The sequence below is a fragment of the Bombina bombina genome, chromosome 4, assembly GCF_027579735.1.
Source record: "Bombina bombina isolate aBomBom1 chromosome 4, aBomBom1.pri, whole genome shotgun sequence".
NCBI lineage: Eukaryota > Metazoa > Chordata > Amphibia > Anura > Bombinatoridae > Bombina > Bombina bombina.
In genome coordinates, this window is record NC_069502.1 from 1,168,862,297 (window position 1) to 1,168,890,255 (window position 27,959).

At 38.3% G+C, this 27,959-nt stretch overlaps 1 protein-coding gene across 2 annotated transcripts in view; it reads left to right on the forward strand.

Annotated features, from left to right (window-relative positions):
* Nucleotides 1-27,627, forward strand: part of LOC128658135 (calpain-13-like) — a 278,722-nt gene extending 251,095 nt beyond the window's left edge. For both annotated transcript variants that reach the window (XM_053712635.1, XM_053712634.1), the window contains 6 exons: nt 5,973-6,041; nt 6,278-6,356; nt 8,279-8,395; nt 18,612-18,667; nt 25,919-25,971; nt 27,114-27,627. In XM_053712635.1, the coding sequence (XP_053568610.1) occupies nt 5,973-6,041; nt 6,278-6,356; nt 8,279-8,395; nt 18,612-18,667; nt 25,919-25,945 (348 nt within the window). In that variant the 3' untranslated portion in view covers nt 25,946-25,971; nt 27,114-27,627. The remainder of the gene's footprint in view (nt 1-5,972; nt 6,042-6,277; nt 6,357-8,278; nt 8,396-18,611; nt 18,668-25,918; nt 25,972-27,113) is intronic.
* Nucleotides 27,628-27,959: the final 332 nt, after the last annotated feature.

Genomic DNA, 27,959 nt, shown 5'->3' on the forward strand with positions numbered 1-27,959 from the left:
TATATATATAAAGTTGTCTATACTGTATATATGGTTAGCTTAAAACATACACATAATGAAATAAACTGTTTTATTTGCATACATATATATATATATATATATATAAATATATACTTATAAAATACAGATCCTGAAAAAAACTGTTTTATATATACACACATATATATATATATATATATATATATATATATATATACTTAACTTATTACATATAGATCATGAAAATACTGTTTTATATACAATATATATATATAAATATATATATATATATATATATATATATATATATATATATATATATATATATACAGGGAGTGCAGAATTATTAGGCAAATGAGTATTTTGACCACATCATCCTCTTTATGCATGTTTGTCTTACTCCAAGCTGTATAGGCTCGAAAGCCTACTACCAATTAAGCATATTAGGTGATGTGCATCTCTGTAATGAGAAGGGGTGTGGTCTAATGACATCAACACCCTATATCAGGTGTGCATAATTATTAGGCAACTTCCTTTCCTTTGGCAAAATGGGTCAAAAGAAGGACTTGACAGGCTCAGAAAAGTCAAAAATAGTGAGATATCTTGCAGAGGGATGCAGCAAAATTGCAAAGCTTCTGAAGCGTGATCATCGAACAATCAAGCGTTTCATTCAAAATAGTCAACAGGGTTGCAAGAAGTGTGTGGAAAAACCAAGGCACAAAATAACTGCCCATGAACTGAGAAAAGTCAAGCGTGCAGCTGCCAGATGCCACTTGCCACCAGTTTGGCCATATTTCAGAGCTGCAACATCACTGGAGTGCCCAAAAGCACAAGGTGTGCAATACTCAGAGACATGGCCAAGGTAAGAAAGGCTGAAAGACGACCACCACTGAACAAGACACACAAGCTGAAACGTCAAGACTGGGCCAAGAAATATCTCAAGACTGATTTTTCTAAGGTTTTATGGACTGATGAAATGAGAGTGAGTCTTGATGGGCCAGATGGATGGGCCCGTGGCTGGATTGGTAAAGGGCAGAGAGCTCCAGTCCGACTCAGACGCCAGCAAGGTGGAGGTGGAGTACTGGTTTGGGCTGGTATCATCAAAGATGAGCTTGTGGGGCCTTTTCGGGTTGAGGATGGAGTCAAGCTCAACTCCCAGTCCTACTGCCAATTTCTGAAAGACACCTTCTTCAAGCAGTGGTACAGGAAGAAGTCTGCATCCTTCAAGAAAAACATGATTTTCATGCAGGACAATGCTCCATCACACGCGTCCAAGTACTCCACAGCGTGGCTGGCAAGAAATGGTATAAAAGAAGAAAATCTAATGACATGGCCTCCTTGTTCACCTGATCTGAACCCCATTGAGAACCTGCGGTCCATCATCAAATGTGAGATTTACAAGGAGGGAAAACAGTACACCTCTCTGAACAGTGTCTGGGAGGCTGTGGTTGCTGCTGCACGCAATGTTGATGGTGAACAGATCAAAACACTGACAGAATCCATGGATGGCAGGCTTTTGAGTGTCCTTGCAAAGAAAGGTGGCTATATTGGTCACTGATTTGTTTTTGTTTTGTTTTTGAATGTCAGAAATGTATATTTGTGAATGTTGAGATGTTATATTGGTTTCACTGGTAAAAATAAATAATTGAAATGGGTATATATTTGTTTTTTGTTAAGTTGCCTAATAATTATGAACAGTAATAGTCACCTGCACACACAGATATCCCCCTAAAATAGCTATAGCTAAAAACAAACTAAAAACTACTTCCAAAACTATTCAGCTTTGATATTAATGAGTTTTTTGGGTTCATTGAGAACATGGTTGTTGTTCAATAATAAAATTAATCCTCAAAAATACAACTTGCCTAATAATTCTGCACTCCCTGTATATATATATATGTATATATAAATATATTTAACTTAGAGGGGCCGACTTATCGAGCTCCGTCTAAAGAGCACTGCTCCATAACTTGTCTGCCTGCTCTGAGGCGGCTGACAGAAATACGATCGGGTTGATTGACAGTGTCTTGACACCCCCTGAAAGCGGCCGATTGGCCACGAATCTGGAGGGGCGGCATTGCACCAGCAGTTCACAAGAACTGCTGGTGCAATGATAAATGCTGACAGCATATATATATATATATATATATATATATATATATACTTAGCTTAAAACATACTGATCATGGAAAAAAACCTGGTGACTTTAGCTTGTATATTATAATGTATATTATGAAGGAAAAAAAAATCTTACCATTACTATTATAATCATACGGCTGTTGTGATGTCATCATATTATTAGTTGTAATAATGACTTTTTACATCAGACAGGGCTTCTATAAATATAAAAAAATTAAAAAGTTTTTAAAGTTTTGTTTTTACTATTTACAGTCAAGAAAAAAAAAAGTGTTTTAGTAGCTTATCATCTGTACTAAAATATTTTGTGCTGTCTCATGCGATTGCAAACAGTTTGTCTAAAGTACTTTGATTTGCTATATTCAGGATTTCAGACTCTGACATGTAACCTGTAAACATAAATTATGCTGTCATTTCTTAAATTAGTGAAATTAATTGTATACCTAGAAATTAAAGTTTAAACATTACTTAAAGGCTTCAGTAAAGGGCTGAACGATAGATTCTTTAAAGCTCTGTTGCATATCATAATCCTAAAAATCAAAGTAAAAAAATAAAATAAATAGAATAAGTAAATTTAAAGAGATCAATTTTTACTAGTAAAACATAATCAATATACACACAACAGTATGAGTGATAACTTTCACATACAGACATACATATGCTATGACAACATGTAATAATAAGTATCAAAAACACTTTTTTATATCAATTTTATATCAAATTCATATAAAAAAGGGGCATACAAGTGGGAGTGGAAAGGGGAGGGATTAGGGGAGGAGAAAGGGGCATGTCCACTTGTCAAAATGAGTTTGACAAAACCATCATACTTATACTACTTTCACATCCAACTCGCGCGCAAACCTGATCGCAAATTCTCATGTTTCCTAACCCGACATTAAAATATGAATTTTTCACATTCCAATGTTCTTCACATTGCTCTATTTATTCATAAACACAGTACATATTCTTACAAATATATGATGGTATTCTGGTACAATGTATATCTATACCTAAATATTTATACATGATTATATAAGTATAGATATATACATATATATATATATATATAGGCATATCTATTTATAAATACATAGAATGTACTCTGATATGTGCTGAACATTGGAATGTAAAATATATACAGTAAATACATAGTTAAAACATTTATTAAATATGAATATTGCATAGATATGCCTTTTCATGTTCTTATCTACTTAACTGCAAAGGCATCAAATGCACTTATATGAATGTCTATATATGTGTACATATGTTTCTATGTGTTTATATGTGTATATATCTGTAAATACATATATACATACATAAAGACACACACACACATATATATATATATATATATATATATATATATATATATATATATATATATATATATATATATATATATAAGAATCACCCCCTTGAAAATAATCACATTTTGCTGCTTTGCAGCCAGAAATAAAGACAGACACAATTTTTGTTTATCCAGTTGTAATTACTCAGTGCAACTTATTACATCCAAGTGAAATATATAAAACCAACATGTCAGGCAAAAATATAGACAATTCAAAAACAGAATCACTGAGTTGGAAAAAGGATCACCCCCCTTGTGTCAGTATTTAGTTGAACCACATTTTGCTTTAATTACAGCCTTAAGTCTTTTGGGATTTGTCTCTAATAACTCTGCACATCTAGACTGTGCAATATTTGCCCACTCTTCTTTGCAGAACTGCTCCAGTTCCGTTACATTTGATGGTGACCGTTCGTGGACTGCAGTCTTCAAGTCATGCCACAGATATTCAATGGGGTTTAAGTCTGGGCTCTGACTAGGCCATGCAAAGACATTCAACTTTTTCTCCTTCAACCACTGTGTGGTCATTTTTGCTGAGTGTTTTGGGTCATTGTCATGTTGGAAGGTAAACCTTCTTCCCATTGACAACTTCCTGACAGAGGGCAGCAGATTTTCCTCAAGAATTTGATGGTATTTTGCCCATTCATTATTCCTTCTATCCTGACAAGTGCTCCAGTGCCTGCTGCAGAGAAACAACCCTATCATAGGATATTACCACCTGTGTCTGTCTCTATTTCAGGCTGCAAAGCAACAAAATGTGATTATTTTCCATACCCACTGTATACACCTTTAGGCATGTACTGTATATGTATTTAAGCGTTAAAGCCCTTTACTTTCCTTTACTTTTTTTTCTTTTCTAACACCTGAGACCTCATATCTTTCGGCCCTTATAACTTTTGTTTGTAATATTTTTTGTGAATAGCTTTTATTAGATGGTGTTATTATGAGTGTAACTGTACGATGTAATGTATTTTTCATGTGTTTTGTGACACTTCTTTGTTTTGAGAAACAGTTAACCAGGGCTCTGAGGAATGTGAAAATCATTCTAATATAAATCACGATTGTGCTCACGCATTCTTGTTTACTTTTATCTTGCAATACGAGCGGTAAACCCAACGCGTGAAAACACCTGCAATAAACCCCTTTTTGTTCATGTGTTACTGCTAATGCGCCACTTATAATCTAGCTCATTGTGTTTTGTTCGATTTTAAGCAAAAGCATTTTAGCATGCCAGGGGCGTATTTAGGTTTTGTGCTGCCCTAGGCACTCAAAATTCTGCTGCCCCCCCACCTCACCCCAGGTTTAAGGCCTTTTTTTAGACATAATATTTTTGGGGCAGGGTGTAAAAAATAAAAAAAATAATGTCTTTTTAAGTAGATGTTCACCAGGGCTTGCATTCACTCTGGTCACACACACACAAACACACACATATATATATATATATATATATATATATATATATATATATATATATATATATAAAGACATTATTTTGCAAGTCAGATGATTAAAGTGTTTATATCAGAAAAAAATATCCTTCACTGTATGATAGTTTGTCAGTAGGTAGTTGTTTAACCTTAAACATCTTCTTTGGTGATTGACAGTTATTTAAGCAAAATATCTGCTTGGATAAATATGTAATGAATATACAAACTGGCTTTTAAAAGTACTTTAAAAATACAACAGTAGTTATGATAGGTTTAGGAATTGTATCCTAGGGGATAAAGTCACATGATACAATCATAATAAAGTATATACTTGTATTGTTTCTGAATGTATTAAATGCATACAACATATTTTCAGTTGTGTTTTAAGTCACATAGTTGTATAGATTCAGCAATAAATACTTTGCATGTATGACAGATAGATAAACAGTAAATGTACAAGTATTTAGTGACTAATCCATTTAAGTATTTTAATGCCTAATGAAGATGTATTGAAGGGAGAAAGGCATTTGCTGTTTCACAGTGGTCATGGTGTAGTGCACACTGCACTGTGTGGTCTGTGTGAGTCTCAATCACGCGATGGAGCCAGGAAGAATACCGCATTCCCTCTCAGTCCAGGCCAGGGTGCGTAAATGAGCTCCGCCTCCACTGTCACCACGACATGCGCATCCACATACAATCCCATAGGATAGCAATAGCTGGGCCAGCCATTTAAGTCATTTGTAATTGGTTGATTTAGCCACCCGGCCCTGAGTTCAGTAGAGTGGCCCTAGGGACTCAAAATTCTGCTGCCCCTTAAAAATCTGCCTCCCTAGGCACCGGCCTCGTTGGCCTATGCCTTAATACGCCCCTGTAGCATGCCGAAAAACCACATTGGACAATTCTGGCCCAAATTCAGAAATCATTATCTATTGAAAATATAAAGCAAGATTGTGATAAACACCATAGTTCTCTCAAAGTGAAAAGCTCTAGCATATTATTATTGATTTTACTTATTTATAATATAGTATTATTATATACAAATATATCATGCTCAGAGTATAACATTTCCTTGACTTCATACACAGTATATGGGTACTGGAATATTGGATTTTGAAAACTTCACCCGCTTATGGAGATATCTTACCAAATTTAAGGTAAATAGACAAACTATTATTGGTTAAAAAAGCTGTCTACTGACACTTATATGGTTTTCAATTAATTAAAGTTATATGTAATTTCTTTTATATTATAGCAAGTCTGTTAAGTTAAAAGAACAGACATTTAGGAATATATTATAAAAACATAAAACTGAAAAAATACTTTTATGTCATAATTTAAAATTAAGTTTCAGATGTTTTCTTAATCACAGTGTAACATATTTCTTTTTAAGAATATTTTCTCTGGAATTGATACAAACCAATGTGGATTCCTTGATTTATATGGACTACAGAAAGCAGTTAATTCTACGGGTGAGTTATGTTTGGAATGGTAATATGTTTAAAAGGGTCATGAAACCCCCTTTTTTTTCCTGATTCAAATAGAGCATACAACAACTTTTTAATTTACTTCTATGATTTTTTTTCATTCTCTTTGTATAATTTGTTTAAAAGCAGGGACTTAAGCTAAGGAACGTGCACGAGTCTGGATCACTATATGGCAGAAGTTAGTCAAGAAGCTTATCCATTTGCAAAAGAACACTAGATGGCAGAAGTTAGGCAAGAAGCTTATCCATTTGCAAAAGAACACTAGATGGCAGAAGTTATGCAAGAAGCTTATCCATATGCAAAAGAACACTAGATGGCAGAAGTTATGCAATAAGCTTATCCATTTGCAAAAGAACACTAGATGGCAGAAGTTAGGCAAGAAGCTTATCCATATGCAAAAGAACACTAGATGGCAGAAGTTAAGCAAGAAGCTTATCCATATGCAAAAGAACACTAGATAGCAGAAGTTAGGCAAGAAGCTTATCCATTTGCAAAAGAACACTAGATTGCAGAAGTTAGGCAAGAAGCTTATCCATATGCAAAAGAACACTAGATGGCAGAAGTTAGGCAAGAAGCTTATCCATATGCAAAAGAACACTAGATGGCAGAAGTTAGGCAAGAAGCTTATCCATATGCAAAAGAACACTAGATGGCAGAAGTTAGGCAAGAAGCTTATCCATATGCAAAAGAAAACTAGATTGCAGAAGTTAGGCAAGAAGCTTATCCATATGCAAAAGAACACTATATGGCAGCACTATTTCCTGCCATGTAGCGCTCCAGATGCTACCTAGGTATCTCTTCAACACAGAATACCATGGGAATGAAGCAAATTTTATAATAGAAATAATAGAAATTTTTAAATTGTATCTTCTGTCTGAATCACAAAAGAAATTGTGTGGGTTTTAATGTCCCTTTATTTCAGTAAAATTGCATTTGTTATTTGAATATATATCTTGTATGTGAAAACAGAAGCAATGCAAGTGTGTGTAGTGTTTGTATATCATTTTATGTTTTTCTCCAAAATGCTGAGGCTTTTTCAATGTACGGCACTAATGCTGTCTTTTAGAAGAGCTTACACTAATGAGCTTACAGAGGCAAGTAGTTAAGTTGGTGGATATGAATAAGCTTCCTCGTGCATAAAAACAAAATTAGTTTTATTAAAAAAATAGTAAGCTGGTTTTCCTAAGTACAGTAAATAGAGAATGAGAAGCTCTCAACCAGACATGGACAACAGCTCAGTAGCTTTTTCTATTGTGAGTTACCACCTGGGACCAGCTATTGTTCAATTCGCGGTTCAGTACTTCTCTCTTTTTGTGTTTTCCAAAGTATGCCTGAACTGGCTACATACTACACAGTGATTGCTAAAAACAGGTCACAAACTCTTATAGTTAGCCCTAACTGGTCAATATCAAAGAGTATAAAAACAAAATTGTATATATATATATATATATATATATATATATAAAGCCAATACCTTTTGAAAATCCGGATGCAGTGTAAACTCCTGTGGGTTCTCAAATAACATAGGCACTCTAGGTATAACCATACCCAGAGTGCCTACGTTATTTGATAATCCACAGGGATTTACACAGCATCTGGATTTTCAGAAGGTATTGACTATGTTACTTGGTAGTGCACTGGGAAGTTGTATATTGATGGTGTGTGCTGTTCTTCTCAGAGCATTATATATATATATATATATATATATACATACAATTCTTTATCATGGCAAGATTAGCCACTTTTACACATGTATTGTATATTTTACCTTACATCATATATATAATTACAAACTTTTTAGATGAGTTAAAATCATATACTTAAGATACATAAAAAGAAGTTTAAATATGGCCTTGCATTTTGTAAAATAATGTAATAGTTATGTGTTTTTGTATTGTGCAATTTAGGAATTTTCGCTGGTAATGATATGCTGCACCGACTGATGTTCCGATATGGAGATTTTGCGAAGAGACTAAATTTGGTGGATTATCTGTGCTGCATGGTTCGCCTGAGAGCATTTTACAGTAAGTTTAATTACTAACAATAATTAACAGTCACACAATACTTCCTTATGCTGCAAAGTCACCCTTTATAAGTTTGTGTGGAAAAAATATGACTGAAAACAGGACCAGGTTTTCTAAGCATCAAAGTTTGTTTAAAATTACAAAAGTGTATTTATTGTATTTGTCAAATGAGCAGCTTAAAGTCCCTGTATATTTTGTCAGTAATTTCAAGTACAGTTTTGAAGATGTGCGGGGTCAGAACTGAAGACAATTGGATAAAATACAAAGGCCTAGATTTAGAGTTTTGTCGGTAAAGACCCGCGTAGCTAACGCCGCTTTTTTTCCCAACGCACCCTTAAGACAACGCTGGTATTTAGAGTTGTCTGAAGGGCTGCGTTAGGCTCCAAAAAGGGTGCTTTGAGCCTAATGTACAGCCACTTCAACCCTCAATACCAGCGTTGCTTACGGTAGCGGTAAGCTGGCAAAACGTGCTTGTGCACGATTCCCCCATAGGAAACAATGGGCAGTTTGGGATGAACAAAACCCTAACACCTGCAAAAAAGCAGCGTTCAGCTCCCAACGCAGCCCCATTGTTTCCTATGGGGAAACACTTTCTAGGTCTACACCTAACACCCTAACATGAACCCCGAGTCTAAACACCCCTAACATGAACCCCGAGTCTAAACACCCCTATCGCTGAGACACCTGCATTATATTATTAACCCCTAATATGCCGCTCCGTACACCACCGAAAACTACATTATAACTATGTACCCCTAATCTACTGCCCCTAACATCGCCGACCCCTATATTATATTTATTAACCCCTAATCTGCCCCCCCCAACGTCGCCGCTACCTTACCTACACTTATTAACCCCAAATCTGCCGACAGGACCTCGCCGCTACTCTAATAAAGTTATTAACCCCTAAACCGCCGCACTCCCGCCTTGCAAACCCTATAATAAATAGTATTAACGCCTAATCTGCCCTCCCTAACATCGCCGCCACCTAACTTCAAGTATTAACCCCTAATCTGCCGACCGGACTTTGCCGCAACTCTAATAAATGTATTAACCCCTAAAGCTAAGTCTAACCTTAACCCTAACACCCCCCTAAATTAAAAATAATTTTAATCTAACGAAATAAATGAAATCGTATTAACTAAAGTATTGTAATTATTTTAGCTAGGTAGCTATTAAATAGTAAATAACTATTGTACCTAGTTAAAATAAATACAAAGTTGCCTGTAAAATAAATATAAATCTTAAAATAGCTACAATATAATTATTCGTTATATTGTAGCTATATTAGGGTTTATTTTACAGGTAAGTATTTAGTTTTAAATAGGAATACTTTAGTTAATAAGATTTAATTTATTTTGTTAGATTAAAATTATATTTAATTTAGGTGGGTGTTAGGGTTAGGGTTAAACTTAGCTTTAGGGGTTAATACATTTATTAGAGTTGCGGAGAGGTCCGGTCGGCAGATTAGGGGTTAATACTTGAAGTTAGGTGGCGGTGATGTTAGGGAGGGCAGATTAGGGGTTAATACTATTTATTATAGGGTTTGCGAGGCGGTTTAGGGGTTAATACATTTATTAGAGTAGCGGCGAGGTCCGGTCGGCAGATTAGGGGTTAATAAGTGTAGTTAGGTAGCGGCAACGTTGGGGGGCAGATTAGGGGTTAATAAATATTAAGTAGGTGTCGGCGATGTTAGGGGCAGCAGATTAGGGGTTCATAGGGATAATGTAGGTGGCGACGGTGTGCGGTTGGCAGATTAGGGGTTAAAAATATTTATTATAGTGGCGGCGATGTGGGGGGGCCTAGGTTTAGGGGTGCATAGGTAGTTTATGGGTGTTAGTGTACTTTAGAGCACAGTAGTTAAGAGCTTTATAAACCGGCATTAGCCCTGAAAGCTCTTAACTACTGACTTTTTTCTGCGCCTGGAGTCTTGTCGGTAGAGGGTCTACCGCTCACTTCAGCCAAGACTCTAAATACCAGCGTTAGGCAGATCCCATTGAAAAGATAGGATACGCAATTGTCGTAAGGGGATCTGCGGTATGGAAAAGTCGCGGCTTGAAAGTGAGCGTTAGACCCATTCCTGCCTGACTCTAAATACCAGCGGCTGGCCAAAACCAGCGTTAGGACCCCTTAACGCTGCTTTTGACGGCTAACGCAGAACTCTAAATCTAGGCAAAAATTTGTATGTTTTTATTTGCATTTATAATAGTTTTGTTATTAGTAAACTGATTGGATGTCTTGAACCCAGATGATTCCCTTCTGACATATTAACTTTACTGCCCTAGGCCTAGTTGATCTATGCTTAAACACCTATGGACAAAATGTTTATTTTTTAAGGAGCTTAACAATGTACTAAAGATGAATGTTATCACTAAGTTTAAAGTGATATTCTAATGCAAAAATGTATGCTCTAGGCTTAGTACATGCAATTTCTTTTGCATGATGTACCGAGTCCACGGATTCATTCTAACTTGTGGGATATTGTCCTTCCTGACAGGAAGTAGCAAAGAGAGCACCACAGCAGAGCTGTCTATATAGCTCCCCCTTTAACTCCACCCCCCTCCCCCCAGTCATTCTCTTTGCTGGCTCTAAGCAGGAAGAGTAAAGAGAAGAGGTGTTAAATTGTTAGTTTTATTTTATCTTCAATCAAGTGTTTGTTATTTTTAAATGGTACCGGTGTTGTACTATTTACTCTCAGGCAGGACATAGATGAAGATTTCTGCCTGGAGGATGATGATCTTAGCATTTGTAACTAAGGTCCACTACTGTTCCCACAGAAGCTGAGGCGTACAGGAAAACTTCAGTGTGAGGAACTGTTTCTTGCTATACAGCAATGAGGTATGTTCAGTCATATTTTCTGCAGAGACTGTGTTAACTCAGAAATGCTGACAGTGTCCCCATTAGGGGAAGGGTAAGCAGTAATCCTAGTGTTATCAGAGGTTTTTACTAGCTTGTATAAAGGGTTAATTTTTTTGTGGGCACTCACTTTGTTATGTGAATTTGGGACAAACGTTTTTGTGTCTGGGAGTAACGTTTTCTGTTTTATGGGACATTTGCTTGAGGGTTCTTTGGGGTTGTTTATAACCCACATGGCTTTCAGGCAGGGTTTGTTAGTTTTGTGTAGGCCCCAGCAACATCGAGTGAGATGGGCGGGGCCTAAATTTACAAGCAACAAGCAACTTCTCCTGAGGTCCTGAGAGTCTTCTGAGGGACTGCTTTAAACCCCATATTATCGCTTCCTAAGGGCAGGTAGGGCCACAGCAGAGCTGTGGCAAGGTGCTTTAGGGGGTTTTAACCAGTTTTAGACATATTTCAATCCGGTTTTTTCATTTGGGGGTTTATTGCTTATTAACTTGTGTGCAATCCTTCAAAAGCTTAGTGGGTACACTGTTAAAATTTCAGAAAAATTGAAGCAATTTTAACCTGTTTTGCAGTTTGTATATGCCTTTTTTTCTCTTAAAGGCACAGTATCGTTTTTGCAAATTGTGTTTTTTTCATTAAATAAAGTGTTTTCCAAGCTTGCTTGCTTTATTACTAGTCTGTTAAACATGTCTGAACAATAAGTTTCCTCAGTGTCAATTTGTTTAGAAGCCATTGTGGAACCCCCTCTTAGAATTAGAATGTGTCCCACTTGTACTGATATGTCTATAAATTGCAAACAGCATATTTTGACTTATAAAAGTTTGGCATTAGATGATTCTCAGACAGAAGGAAATCAGGTTTTTCCATCTAGTTCTCCCCAAGTGTCACAACCAGTAACGCCCGCACAAGCGACGCCAATACTTCTAGTGCATCTAATTCTTTCACCTTGCAAGATATGGCTTCAGTTACGAATACTACCCTCACAGAGGTTTTATCTAAGCTGCCTGGGTTGCAAGGGAAGCGCAGTAGCTCTGGGTTAAGAACAAATGCTGAGCCTTCTGACGCTTTAGTAGCCGTATCCGATATTCCCTCACAATGTTCTGAAGTAGGGATGAGGGATTTGCTGTCTGAGGGAGAGCTTTCTGATTCAGGAAAAATGTTCTCTCAGACAGATTCAGATATGACGGCATTTAAATTTAAGCTAGAGCACCTCCGCTTATTGCTCAGGGAGGTTTTAGCTACTCTGGATGATTGTGTAGAGAAATTGTGTAAAATGGACAAATATTTAGAGGTTCCTGTTTACACTGATGTGTTACCGGTCCCTAAGAGGATTTCAGACATTGTTACTAAGGAGTGGGATAAACCAGGTATTCCGTTCTCTCCCCCTCCTGTTTTTAAGAAAATGTTTCCCATTTCTGACACCATAAAGGACTCATGGCAAGCGGTCCCTAAGGTGGAGGGAGCTATTTCTACCCTGGCTAAGCGTACAACTATACCTATTGAAGACAGTTGTGCTTTCATTGATCCTATGGATAAAAAATTAGAGGGTCTCCTAAAGAAACTTTTTGTTCATCAAGGTTTTCTTCTTCAACCTATAGTATGCATTTTTCCTGTAACCACTGCAGCTGCCTTTTGGTTTGAGGCTCTAGAAGAGGCTCTTCAGATGGAGACCCCACTAGATGATAGCGTTATGGCTTAAGTCCTGGTCAGCTGATGTGTCATTTAAATCTAAGCTTTTGTCCATCCCTTTCAAAGGTAAGACCCTATTTGGGCCTGCATTGAAAGAGATCATTTCAGACATTACTGGAGGGAAGGGTCATACCCTCCCTCAGGATAAGTCAAATAAGACAAGGACCAAACAAAATAATTTTCGTTCCTTTCGAAACTTCAAGAGTGGTCCCTCTACCTCTTCCCCTGCTGCAAAGCAAGAGGGGAACTTTGCTCAATCCAAACCAACCTGGAGACCTAATCAGGCTTGGAACAAGGGTAAACAGGCCAAAAAGCCTGCTGCTGCCACTAAGTCAGCATGAAGGGGTAGCCCCCGATCCGGGACTGGATCTAGTAGGGGGCATACTCTCTCTCTTTGCTCAGGCCTGGGCAAGAGACGTTCAGGATTCCTGGGCAGTAGAAATTGTAACCCAGGGATACCTTCTAGATTTCAAGGATTCCCCTCTAAGGGGGAGGTTCCATCTTTCTCAATTGTCTGTAAACCCGACAAAAAGAGTGGCGTTCTTACGCTGTGTAGAAGACCTTTTACCATGGGAGTGATCTGCCCAGTTCCAAAAGCAGAACAGGGGCAGGGGTTCTACTCCAATCTGTTTATAGTTCCCAAAAAGGAGGGAACCTTCAGACCAATTCTGGATCTCAAGATCCTAAACCAATTCCTAATAGTTCCATCTTTCAAGATGGAGACCATTCGGACTATCTTACTATTGATCCAGGAGGGTCAATATATGACCACCGTGGACTTAAAGGATGCATATCTACACATTCCTATCCACAAAGATCATCACCAGTTCCTCAGGTTTGCCTTTCTGGACAAGCATTATCAGTTTGTGGCTCTTCCTTTCGGGTTGGCCACGGTGCCGCAAATCTTCACGAAGGTGCCCTTCTGGCGGTTCTAATGCCACGGGGCATAGCAGAGGCGCCTTATCTAGACGACATTCTAATTCAAGCGTCGTCCTTCCAACTAGCCAAGTCTCACACGGACTTAGTGTTGGCCTTTCTAAGGTCTCATGGGTGGAAAGTGAACGTAAAAAAGAGTTCTCTTTCCCCCCTCACAGGAGTTTCATTTCTAGGGACTCTGATAGACTCGGTGGGCATGAAAATATTTCTGACGGAGGTCAGGAAATCAAAGATTTTGTCCACCTGCCGAGCTCTTCATTCCATTCCTCGGCCGTCAGTGGCTCAGTGTATGGAGGTAATCGGACTAATGGTAGCGGCAATGGACATAGTTCCGTTTGCTCACTTGCATCTCAGACCACTGCAACTATGCATGCTCAATCAGTGGAATGGGGATTATGTGGATTTATCTCCTCAGATAAATCTGGATCAAGAGACCAGAGACTCTCTTCTTTGGTGGTTGTCACAGGATCATCTGTCCCAGGGAATGTGTTTCCACAGGCCAAAATGGGTTATAGTGACGACAGACGCCAGTCTTCTGGGCTGGGGTGCAGTCTGGAATTCCCTGAAAGCTCAAGGTTTGTGGACTCGGGAGGAGGCTCTCCTACCGATAAATATTCTGGAATTAAGAGCAATATTCAATGCTCTCCAGGCATGGCCTCAGCTGGCTTCGGCCAGATTCATCAGGTTTCAGTCAGACAACATCACGACTGTGGCTTATATCAATCATCATGGCAGAACAAAGAGTTTCTTAGCGATGATAGAGGTCTCAACAATAATACAATGGGCAGAGGCTCACTCTTGCCATCTGTCAGTGATCTATATCCCAGGTGTAGAGAACTGGGAGGCAGATTTTCTAAGTCGTCAGACTTTTCATTCGGGGGAGTGGGAACTCCATCCAGAGGTGTTTGCTCAGCTGGTTCGGCTATGGGGCACACCAGAATTGGATCTGATGGCGTCTCGTCAGAACGCCAAGCTTCCTCTTTACGGCTCCAGGTCAAGGGATCCTCAGGCTGTACTGATAGATGCTCTAGCAGTACCCTGGTCATTCAACCTGGCTTATGTGTTTCCACCTTTCCCTCTCCTTCCACATCTGATTGCCAGAATCAAACAGGAGAGAGCATCAGTGATTTTGATAGCGCCTGCATGGCCACGCAGGACTTGGTATGCAGACCTGGTGGACATGTCATCCCTTCCACCATGGTCTCTGCCATTGAGACAGGACCTTCTGATTCAAGGTCCATTCAAGCATCCAAATCTAATTTCTCTGCAACTGACTGCTTGGAGAGTGAACGCTTGATTCTATCAAAGCGGGGTTTCTCTGAGTCAGTCATAAATACCTTGATTCAGGCTCGAAAGCCTGTTACCAGGAAAATTTATCATAAGATATGGCGTAAATATATTTTTTGGTGCGAATCCAAAGGCTTCTCCTGGAGTAAAATCAGGATTCCTAGGATTTTGTCTTTTCTCCAAGGGGGATTGGAGAAATGATTATCAGCTAGTTCCCTAAAGGGACAGATATCTGCTCTGTCTATTTTGTTGCACAAGCGTCTGGCAGATGTTCCAGACGTTCAGGCTTTTTGTCAGGCTTTAGTTAGAATTAAGCCTGTGTTTAAACCTATTGTTTCACCATGGAGTCTAACTTTAGTTCTTAGAGTTCTGAACCCATGCATTCCATAGATATTAAGGTTTTATCTTAGAAAGTTTTGTTCCTAGTTGCTATCTCTTCAGCTCGAAGAGTTTCTGAACTATCTGCATTACAATGTGACTCTCCTTATCTTGTGTTCCATGCTGATAAGGTGGTTTTGCGTGCCAAGCCTGGGTTCCTACCTAAGGTTGTTACTAACAGGAATATCAATCAAGAAATTGTTGTTCCTTCTCTGTGTCCTGATCCTTCTTGTAAGAAGGAACGTCTGTTGCACAACTTGGACGTGGTTCGTGCTTTGAAATTTTATTTGCAGGCAACCAAAGATTTTCGTCAAACATCTTCTTTGTTTGCTGTCTATTCTGGAAAGCGTAGGGGTCAAAAGGCTACGGCGACTTCTCTTTTTTCTTTTTGGCTGAAAAGCATCATCCGTTTGGCTTATGAGACTGCTGGACAGCAGTCTCCTGAAAGGATTAAAGCTCATTCTACTAGAGCGGTAGCTTCCACATGGGCTTTTAAAAATTATGCCTTTGTTGAACAGATTTGTAAGGCTGCGACTTGGTCGTCGCTTCATACCTTTTCAAAATTTTATAAATTTGATACTTTTGCTTCTTCGGAGGCTATTTTTGGGAGAAAGGTTTTGCAAGCAGTGGTGCCTTCTGTTTAGGTTCCTGTCTTGTCCCTCCCTTTATCCGTGTCCTAAAGCTTTGGTATTGGTATCCCACAAGTTAGGATGAATCCGTGGACTCGGTACATCATGCAAAAGAAAACAAAATTTATGCTTACCTGATAAATTTCTTTCTTTTGCGATGTACCGAGTCCACGGCCCGCCCTGTCTATTCAAGACAGATAGTTTTTTTTAATGTAAACTTCAGTCACATCTGCACCTTATAGTTTCTCTTTTTCTTCCTTGGCCTTCGGTCGAATGACTGGGGGTGGAGTTAAGGGGGGAGCTATATAGACAGCTCTGCTGTGGTGCTCTCTTTGCTACTTCCTGTCAGGAAGGACAATATCCCACAAGTTAGGATGAATCAGTTGACTCGGTACATCGCAAAAGAAAGGAATTTATCAGGTAAGCATAAATTTTGTTTTTTGTGTTACTGACCCAATAACTCCATGGGCCTGCTGATTTAAAGCTCTCAACTCTGGCAAGTTGATATAAAAGTCCCATCAGTACTGTGATGTCCCTCAAAGAATTTCAGAAAAGTAACATTTAGCTTGAGAGCTGTTTATCTTACTATGAACCACACAGGATGTAAAGGAGAGACACCGACATTGTATCATAATGCTCAAAAAAGCCCCAAAGATGTTGAGAAATTTCTCTCCATGCTGGTAAGTTTTTGATAATCAGGCCCATGTGATTAACATTCCTAATGAATTTAAACACACAGATCTTGTCACAGGCCTAACAAATTCAAAGCTCAGAGTGACTGGTTATTGATGGGTTATGCAACTATTACTACTGCTCAAGATATTGTGCTACCTGGGTCCAAGAATTAAATGATGCCCCCCCGTAGTAACATAACTGATTAGCATATCAACCTACTAGGCCTTACTAAACCTGCCTACCTGAATGCAACCAATGCTTATGCACAATTAAACATGTCCAACTTGAATTTCGCTCCTTACTGTGTCTTTGCGCATGTAAGGTTATGCTGTTGGGAGCTTCCCCATGGAGAAAGAGGACAGGAGGGGTCAGTGTCTGACAGTGACTAACTGCCCTTGTCAAGTGCTGCCTGGGTCCATTGGACCAACTTAGTCCCATGGTTGAGCTGGCCATGGGTCTGATTAGCTCACCATGTTGTTCTTAGGAGCTAGAATTCTTTTGGTTCCCACACAAAGCTTTACCTATATAAAGTTCTAGGGTAAGGAATGCACAAATGTCACACTCTAACAAATGAGATCATATAATTCTTGCCTTAGAATGTCATCAATTTGGCATAGAAATAATCTGTTTAGCCTGGGTTTCCTTAAGAACATATCTATGTATCACTGGTTTTCAAACCTGTCATCAGACCTTCCTTATAGGTCAGCTTTTCAGGATTACCTTGGGTGAGAGCAGTAAAATAACCATGGTTACTAATCAGCTGATTGTTTGACCTGTGCTCTAGCTCAGATATCCTCACAATCTGGCCTGTTAGGGAGGTCTGAGGATAGGAATGAAACCAGTGGTTTAGACTGAGGAGAGAGAGTTGGGGGCATCATTTTATTCTCAGACCTAAACAGCACATTACCAGTAACAAATTATTGAGTCGGCCCTTAAAGGGACAGTCAACTCCAAAAAATGTTATTGTTTAAAAAGACTGATAATCCCTTTATTACCCATTCCCCAGTTGTGCACAGCCCCCATGGTTATATTAATACACTTTTAACCTCTGTGATTACCTTGTATCTAAGCCTCTTTTGACAGCCCCCTGATCACATGACTTTTTATTTATTATCTATTGACTTGCATTTTATCCCATTAGTGCAGTGTCATGCACAACCGACGGGCGTGAACACAATGTTATCTATATGGCCCACATGAACATGCAGTCTCCTGTTGTGAAAAAGCATGTGATAAAAGGTTGTCTATAGTGGCTTAGAAATTTAGAGGTTTAAATGTTATAAAGTTTAATTATTAATATAACAATGTTGGTTGTGCAAAGCTGGGGAATGGGTAGCAAAAACATTATCTATATTTTTAAACAATAACAATTTTGGTGTTGATTGTCCCTTTAATTAATATAACTTTATTTAAGTCTTGTTTGAAAACATAATAATAAACAATAAAAATCTTAATACATTTTACACTAAATATATTTTTACATGATACTTAATACAGTTGATTTTTTTTCTCTAATGATCAAATGATTTAATGCACACATTAGCAAAACATGGACCAACTCATACACATATGCACCAATGTTTAAATCATACTATTATAGTATCTTCATTTTTTTAAACCATTTTAGTGTCTCATTTCAAAGATTTGAATAAAATTAACGTTTTATATTTCTACAATACCGGCATTTGAACACATAATATAGTTTTACACTTAATAGAATTGTCTGATTTGATTATTTTCTATTTTCTAAATCTTTTCAGAAACATTTCAGATATTGTCAAGCGATGGGGCAGGGCTTTACATGAGTCGAGAAAAGGTTGGTGTTCACTAATTATATTTCATTTAGTTCAGTAATCATGATTGTCATCTATGGGCTCACTTCCATTGAGCCGTTAAAAATGGAGCCGTAAACTACCGAAGCGGCCGACAGCAAAAAGTAATTTACGGATCCATTTTTAGTACCAGGTTTCCATTTAAAATGGTTTTGCTTTGCGTGCGGTCGCTCTTTTCGTGTGTAAGTTAGCGTTGTGTTAACGCTTCCACCCAATGCCGGCTTTCTAAAACATTAATAGGTTACTATGGTAACCCAACCTTACACTACACTCGATCACATATACGGCGCCGCATACAAGTGCAGCGCATATATTTTCCCCGTCGCTCGCTGTTAAAATAATATCAAACACCTCAACCATGCACAATATCTACCTCTCAACCGCAACCCCCCTACTGCAATAACTAATGTATTAACTCCTAATCCGCCAACCCCCATATCGCAAAGTATCTATTTAAACTATTAACCCCTAATCTGCCATGCCCCCATATTGCAATTAACGTTATAATTCTATTAACCCTTAAACCGCCAATCCCCCACAACGCAATTAACCCAATTAAGCTTTTAACCCCTAAACCACCATGCCCCACAACGCAATCAAGTCATTTGAGCTATTAACCCCTAAACCGCCATGCCCCCATATTGCAAATAACTAATCACTAAGCTCCCTAACCTAAAACCCACTAAATTAATCCCATTACATAAATTAAAATAATCCTAAATTACTATTAAAATAAAAAACCTAACATTACTTTAAAAATAAAAAAAAACCTAAGTTTAAATTAATCTAAAATTACAAAAAGTAAAAAAAGTCTAACATTACATAAAATAATAAACCAAATTATCAAAAATAAAAAAATTATACCAAATCCCTATGAAAATAAATATCCCCCCTAAAATAAAAACAACCCCTAATCTAATACTAAACTACCAATAACCCTTAAAAGGGCCTTTTGTAGAGCATTGCCCTAAGTTAAACAGCTCTTTTACCTTTAAAAACATTAAGTCCCCCCTCTAACAGTAAAACCCCTCACCCACCAAACCCCACAAAATAAAAAAACCTAACACTTAAAAATCCTAAACTACCCATTGCCCCTAAAGGGGCATTTGTATGGGCATTGCCCTTAAAAGGGCATTCAGCTCTTTTACTGCCCTTAAAGGGGCATTCAGCTCTTACACTGCCCAAAATCCTTATTCTAAAAAAAACAAACCCCCAAAAAATAAAAATAAATCCTAACTCTAAGCCCCAAATAGGTACTCACCTTTCCTGAAGTCCTCTTCCAGGTGGCAGTGAAGTCTTTTTGGAGCCGGCGACATCTTCCATCTTCATCCAGGACCAAGCCAGCACGGAGTGCAGATAACTACGGAAGTGAAGATCGATAACCGCGGAACTGAAGACCGGCGACCAAGGAAATGAAGACCGGTGACTGCGGAGCCAAGGAGCGTGGAGACTCTTCTTCATTTGATCACCACTGTACACTGAATATTGAATGCAAGTTATGAGTTTAAATATGGCGTCACTTGCATTCCTATTGGCTGATTTGATTCTTCAAATTCAAATCAGCCAATAGGATGAGAGTTACTAAAATCCTATTGGCTGTTCAAAATCTTTGTATCATTTGTTTAAAAGCAGGGACGTAAACTCAGGAGCGTGCAGCGTTCAAAACAGCCAATAGGTTTTCAGTAGCTCTCATCCTATTGGCTTATTTGAATTTGAAGAATCAAATCAGCTAATAGGAATGCAGGTGACGCCATATTTAAACGCGTAATTTGCATTCAATATTCAGTGTACGGCGGTGATCGTACGAAGAGGATCTTCCACGCTCTTTGGCTCAGCGGTCGCCGTTTGCTGTTCTCCAGTCCCTCGTTCGCCGGTCTTCAGTTCTGCTGTCATCGGTCTTCAGTTCCGCGATCATCTAGGCTCCGCGCCGGCTTGGTCCTGGATGAAGATGGATGATGTTGCCGGCTCCAAGAAGACTTCACCACCGCCTGGAAGAGGACTTTCTCTGCTGGACTTCAGGAATAGTGAGTACCTATTTGGGGGTTTAAAGGGTTTTTTGTTTTTTTTTTTTAAGAAAAGTGATTTTGGGCAGTGTAAAAGAGCTGAATGCCCTTTTAAGGGCAGTAAAAGAGTTGAATGCCCTTTTAAGGGCAGTAAAAGAGCTGAATGCCGCTTTAGGGGCAATAGGTAGTTTAGGATTTTTTAGTGTTAGTTTTTTTTATTTTGGGGGTTTGGTGGGTGGAGGTTTTTACTGTTAGGGGGAACTTATTTTTTTTTTAAATGTTAAAGATCTGGTTAACGTAGGGTGATGCCCTACAAAAGCCCCTTTTAAGGGATATTGGGAGTTTAGTATTAGATTAGGGGGTGTTTTTATTTTGGGGGGGCTTTTTTATTCTCATAGGGATTAGGTTTAAGTTTTTATATTTTTGATAGTTATTAATGTTAGACTTCCTTTATTTTTTGTAATTTTAGTTTAATTTAAAATTATTTTTTTTATTTTTAAAGAAATGATAGATCTTTTATTTTAATTGTAATTTAGGATTATTTTAATTTATGTAATGGGGTTAATTTAGGTGGTGTTAGGTAAGGGGGCTTAGTGATTAGTTATTTGCATTGTGGGGTTTAATGGTTTAGGGGTTAATAGATTTATTAGGTTAATTGCGATGTGGGGTTTGGCGGTTTAGGGGTTAATAGATTTATTAGGTTAATTGTGATGTGGGTTAATGGCGGTTTAGGGGTTAATAGATTTATTAGGTTAATTGCGATGTGGGTGAATGGCAGATTAGAGGTTAATAGATTTATTAGGTTAATTGCAATGTGGGTGAATGGCGGATTATGGGTTAATAGTTTAAATAGATACTTTGCAATATTGTGGTTGGCGGATTAGGGTTAATGGTTTAAATAGATACTTTGTGATATGGGGGTTGGCGGATTAGGGGTTAATGGTTTAAATAGATACTTTGCGATATGGGGCATGGCAGATTAGGGGTTAATAGTTTTAATAGCTAGTTTGCATTGTGGGGCATGGCGGATTATGGGTTAATAGATTTATTATAAATTGCGATGTGGGGGGGTGGCGGATAGAGGGGTTTTGACGTGTCGGGTTAGATTTCAATGGGAAAAAGGTCTCAAAGAGCACCTTTTTCCTGTTTTACACCTAGTTGAGCTGGGTGTAATATTTGTTACTGGCAGCCTCCGACAGTGTAGTAACGGTTTGCGCGGGCATTAGAAACTGGGTATTATTTAAAGATTAACGGCTTCTAAAACTTTGTATGGGACACGATAATGTTTTTGGCAGCCGGAGTCCGGTTGCCAAAATTGAGTTGTAACGGGCCGTTGGAAGCAGTCGATAAACGATATTGCTTCCGACAGCTTATTTATCGGTTTGCGAGCGCATGCAATTCTAATTACGGCTCAATGAAAACGAGCTCTATATAAGGCACTTCATGGAAATAATATATTATTCCATCTACTGGGAAGAGTATCAAAAATAGCATTCATGAACATTTTGATATTTGATAATGTATCAAGTAAGAAACTGCTTTTGACTATTACTAACTGAAAGTGTTAAAGGGCTATTAATTATGGTATAAATTGCACAACCAACAAATGTGTAATAAAATTACTATTACTTTAAATTTCAAAGAAGTAGCAGATTTTTTTCCTGACAAACTTCAAAGTTCCCTTTCATTTTTGTGTGCTCCAGAATTGTTATTGCTTAAAAAGATAAATAATTGCTTTATTACCCATTCTCCAGTTTTGCATAACCAACACGGTTATATTAATATACAGCTTACCGCTGTTATTACCTTGTTTTTAAGCCTCTGCAGACTGCTTCTTATTGCAGTTCTTTTGACAGACTTTCATTTTAGCCCATCAATGCTGACTCCTAGGTAACTCCACTGGAGTAAGCACAATTTTATCTATATGGCACACATGAACTAGCATTATCCAGCTGTGAAAACTGTCAAAATGTACTGAGATAAGAGGTGGCCTTCAAGGGTTTAGAAATTAGCATATAAGCCTACCTAGGTTTCGCTTTCAACAAAGAATAGCAAGAGAACAAAGCAGATTTAATTATAAATGTAAATTGGAAAGTTCTTTAAAGTTGCATGCCTTATCTGAATCATGAAAGTTTAATTTTGACTAGACTGTCCCTTTAATCCCTTAACCCATCAAGACATATATATATATACGTTGTGCGGTATTTTGCTTATCATACTGCACAACTTATATATACTGCTCAAAAAAATAAAGGGAACACTAAAATAACACATCCTAGATCTGAATGAATTAAATATTCTAATTAAATACTTTGTTCTTTACATAGTTGAATGTGCTGACAACAAAATCACACAAAAATTAAAAAATGGAAATCAAATTTTTTAACCCATGGAGGTCTGGATTTGGAGTCACACTCAAAATTAAAGTGGAAAAACACACTACAGGCGGATCCAACTTTGATGTAATGTCCTTAAAACAAGTCAAAATGAGGCTCAGTAGTGTGTGTGGCCTCCACGTGCCTGTATGACCTCCCTACAACTCCTGTGCATGCTCCTGATGAGGTGGCGGATGGTCTCCTGAGGGATCTCCTCCCAGACCTGGACTAAAGCATCCACCAACTCCTGGACAGTCTGTGGTGCAACGTGAAGTTGGTGGATGGAGCGAGACATGATGTCCCAGATGTGCTCAATTGGATTCAGGTCTGGGGAACGGGTGGGCCAGTCCATAGCATCAATGCCTTCGTCTTGCAGGAACTGCTGACACACTCCAGCCACATGAGGTCTAGCATTGTCTTGCATTAGGAGGAACCCAGGGCCAACTGCACCAGCATATGGTCTCACAAGGGGTCTGAGGATCTCATCTCGATACCTAATGGCAGTCAGGCTACCTCTGGAGAGCACATGGAGGGCTGTTCGGCCCCTCAAAGAAATGCCACTCCACACCATTACTGACCTACTGCCAAACCGGCCATGCTGGAGGATGTTGCAGGCAGCAGAACGTTTTCCACAGCATCTCCAGACTGTCACGTCTGTCAAATGTGCTCAGTGTGCACCTGCTTTCATCTGTGAAGAGCACAGGGCGCCAGTGGCGAATTTGCCAATCTTGGTGTTCTCTGGCAAATGCCAAACGTCTTGCACGGTGTTGGGCTGTAAGCACAACCCCCACCTGTGGACGTTGGGTCCTCATACCACCCTCATGGAGTCTGTTTCTGACCGTTTGAGCAGACACATGCACATTTGTGGCCTGCTTGAGGTCATTTTGCAGGCCTCTGGCAGTGCTCCTTCTGTTCCTCCTTACACAAAGGCGGAGGTAGCGGTCCTGCTGCTGGGTTGTTGCCCTCCTATGGCCTCCTCCACGTCTCCTGATGTACTGGCCTGTCTCCTGGTAGCGCCTCCATGCTCTGGACACTACGCTGACAGACACAGCAATCCTTCTTGCCACAGCTCGTATTGATGTGCCATCCTGGATGAGCTGCACTACCTGAGCCACTTGTGTGGGTTGTAGACTCCGTCTCATGCTACCACTAGAGTGAAAGCACAGCCAGCATTCATAAGTGACCAAAACATCAGCCAGAAAGCATAGGAACTGAGAAGTGGTCTGTGGTCACCACCTGCAGAACTACTCCTTTATTGGGGGTGTCTTTCTAATTGCCTATAATTTCCACCTGTTGTCTATCCCATTTGCACAACAGCATGTGACATTGATTGTCACTCAGTGTTGCTTCCTAAGTGGACAGTTTGATTTCACAGAAGTGTGATTGACTTGGAGTTACATTGTGTTGTTTAAGTGTTCCCTTTATTTTTTTGAGCAGTGTATATACATCTGAGCATCAGGAAGCTCCAGCGGCTGAAGTTCCTGAGCTCCAGGAATTTGCCAGCATATGGAACGGGAGCGTGATCAGTGCTCCGGTTCCATATGAGGGCAGATGCCAGATCGTTACAGATGGTGACGATCATCTGCTGGTGCCGGCGGGTGGTGTGGGAAGTAATCCGGGAAGTGGGTGGTCCAGCAGTGGAGGGGGGATGGAGGAGGGATGACGGAGCTACACTACAGAAAAAGGGGGTTAGGGGGGTGGAGGATTCCTAACTAAGGATCGCGGGAGTTGGGGAGGTGGGGGGACCGCTACACTACAGAAAAAAATAGCATATAAAAAAATCATTTTATAGGTACTGGCAGACAGCTGCCCATACCTCAGATGGCAGGTACTAGTTAGAGGTGGGAGGGTTAGAGAGCTGTTTGGGAGGGATCAGGCATGTTTGGAGGGTCAGGTGGGATCCTACACTGCAGAAAACTGGAAATAAAAATATTAAGTAAAAAAAAAAAAGCCTTACATTTTCACATTGGCAGACTGTCTGAAAATACCTAATATGGGGTGACCAGTGGGGGTGAGGGAGGGAAGAGAGCTGTTTGGGAGGGACCAGGGGATAGGAAGTACAAGGTGGGAGAGTAATCTCTACACTAAAGCTAAAATTAACCTTACAAGCTACCTTCCCCTTCACTGTCAGGAATAATAGACGTGTTGTGCGCAGCTGCAATTAGCTGCCTTCTAATTACCAAAAAAACAATAGCAAAGCGATATATGTCTGTTATTTCTGAACAAAGGACATCCCAGAGAAGCTTTTACAACAATTTGTGTTATGATTGCACATGCGGTATGTTAATAATTTCAGTGAAAAACCCAAAGTTTGTGAAAGCTTCTCTGGGATCCCCTTTGTTCAGAAAAAGCAAATAAGATTAATGATAAGATAATAATTTTTTTATTTGGCAGGGAAATGGTGGCATGAAATATACCAAAATGAGCCTAGATCAATACCTTGGGTTGTCTACTGAAAAATATATATATAGTTTTGACAGGTAAATAATTAAAAACAAGGCTCTATTTCTGCTTAAATGGAGTGATAGCAAAAGTGCTAAAAATTCTCTTGTATTTTGGGCAAGTTCTTCTCTAAAAGTCCCAGGTTAATAGACTTCATAGCATGCAGTGGCAATCAACAATAGGGGAATTTTACTTTTGATTTTGATTTAGGTAAGAACATTTACAAAAAAACCCTCTCTAAATATGTTTCTTTCTTTTTATTTAAACAAATTAAAGGTTTAGATTTCATAATAAAGAAATAATTTGTTTCAATTGTGGTATTACCGTTTTCAAATGATGTGTTCATTATGTCATATTTCATGATTTCTAAAAACTTTGATCATTAGTTTGACATTTATCATAATTATTTCAACAGTGGATACAGCTTATGATGTACAGTTAAGACGGTACTACCATCTGCTTATACAGGTAAGATTTATTGACATAGCGCAGAATTTATTTATTACATTATTTTTTCAAGCAAAGAAAATAAATAGGAACTCAGTTATAAAAAAATAAACCAATAAATCTACATTTTTGTTATTTCAGTTTATGGTTGGATAATTAGACATTTTTTATCCCAGTCGTACATGCACGTTTGCAAAAAACATAGACAAAATTATGAATACGCTTTGTTTTTGTGTCTTTTTTTTCATAGACTTTAATTATATTTAATCAGCATTTTGTCAGTGATAAAATAAATGATTCTTGGGAATTAGTGCTATAAATCTAAACATCTGTTTGTAATGAGCCATAGCAATTTTTCTTTCCACTTCCTGCAATAAATAAATAAGGAAGAATGAAGAAATATTGCATTCATTTTTGTTGCATCTAAAAGAGATCATTTTTAAATAGATTTTGTTTTTTTGTTAAAAAAAGATGCTCCTGTACTGAAAAAAAAAAGTGTTTTTATGTTTCTGGTGTGAATCACTGTCCACCTTAAAGCAGTGTAATTTTTCTTACTAGGCATTGAGCACTGAAATGTAATTTCTGTCACCTTCAAAATCAAAATAAGCAAATTTAACAAAACATTTTTTAAACATGTTTAAATAATGCTCTTTCAAATACATTGCACAATTATTTTAGAGTTTACTGTCCCTTTAAGGAAAGAAATCAAAGGGACATGAAACCCACGTTTTTTCTTCCATGATTCAGATAGAACATGCAATTTAAAACAACTTTCCAATTTACTTCTATGATCTAATTTGTTTCATTCTCTTACTATTCTTTGTTGAAAAGGCTCAAGAGCTGCTGATTGGTGGCTGTACATATATGCCTCATGCTATTGGCTCATCCAGTGTTCAGCTAATTCCCAGTAGTGCATTGCTGCTTCTTTAACAAACGACACCAAGAGAATAAAGCAAATTAGATAATTTACATTTCTATTATCTATCTGTATCATGAAAGACAAATGTGGGTTTCATGTCCCTTTAACCTTTTGTGTGATAGCAGTGTGTATGGCTGCACATAATATTCTTCATGTAGTGGAAGTCAGGTAATCTGAGAGTTCTTGCAGATAAAGCTTTTGTTCTGGGTGTTTACAGGACGTTTACACAAGAATTTCCTTACAGGTCACTGCAAGTTCCTCTGTGTGGTTCCAGACGCCTTCTATGTGCCTAACTGGGTCTGGCTAAAGGTTTTACAGCACAATGACTCAGGGACAAACTGTCATTAGACTCTGGATCTCTGCTCTGGTACCAAGACTTAAATTTAATAAGACAACAGCTTTTTGTTGTTTTTTTTTTTTTTTTACATTTTTAAACATGTTTTTTTTTCTTGTGGTCTCTTCATTTATGTGATAATTGCAGGATTTATTGATTAGTCTACTGACTCTTAATTACAATACTCAGATGTTGAACCCACTTCTGTAAAGTTAAACTGCTGAGATATAAAGCACGTGGATAACAACTAACACTTGGTTTCTGGCTCCTGATCGCACTGGAAATGTTTGCATTGTCTTTGCCATTTTATTCACATTATATTAATTGCATGCAGGGATTAAATAAAGTGTATATTTTTTTTATTCTGCAGTAATAAAGTCCAGTGGGGTCTATTTCAAAACATTAAAAAAAATGTTTAAAGGTTCTAATGTGGCTTTTTTATGGCTTGTTTAAATTTCAAAACATCCATTGTGTAAGAAAACCCTAGAAAGTCTTAGTAACTGTGTGATTTGCATTTAATTGACATAAAAGTGTGAACTGAAAATGTTCAAATGTATTAGAGTATTTACTATTGAACTGTTGCTCACGTATAGCTTTGAGGCTGATCGATCTTGTGATTAATATCTGGATTTAAATGCTCTTAAAGGGACAGTCTACAATATAATTTTTCTTGTTTTAAAAGATAGATAATTCCTTTATTACCCATTCCCCAGTTTTGCACAACCAACACAGTTATATTAATATACTTTTTACCTC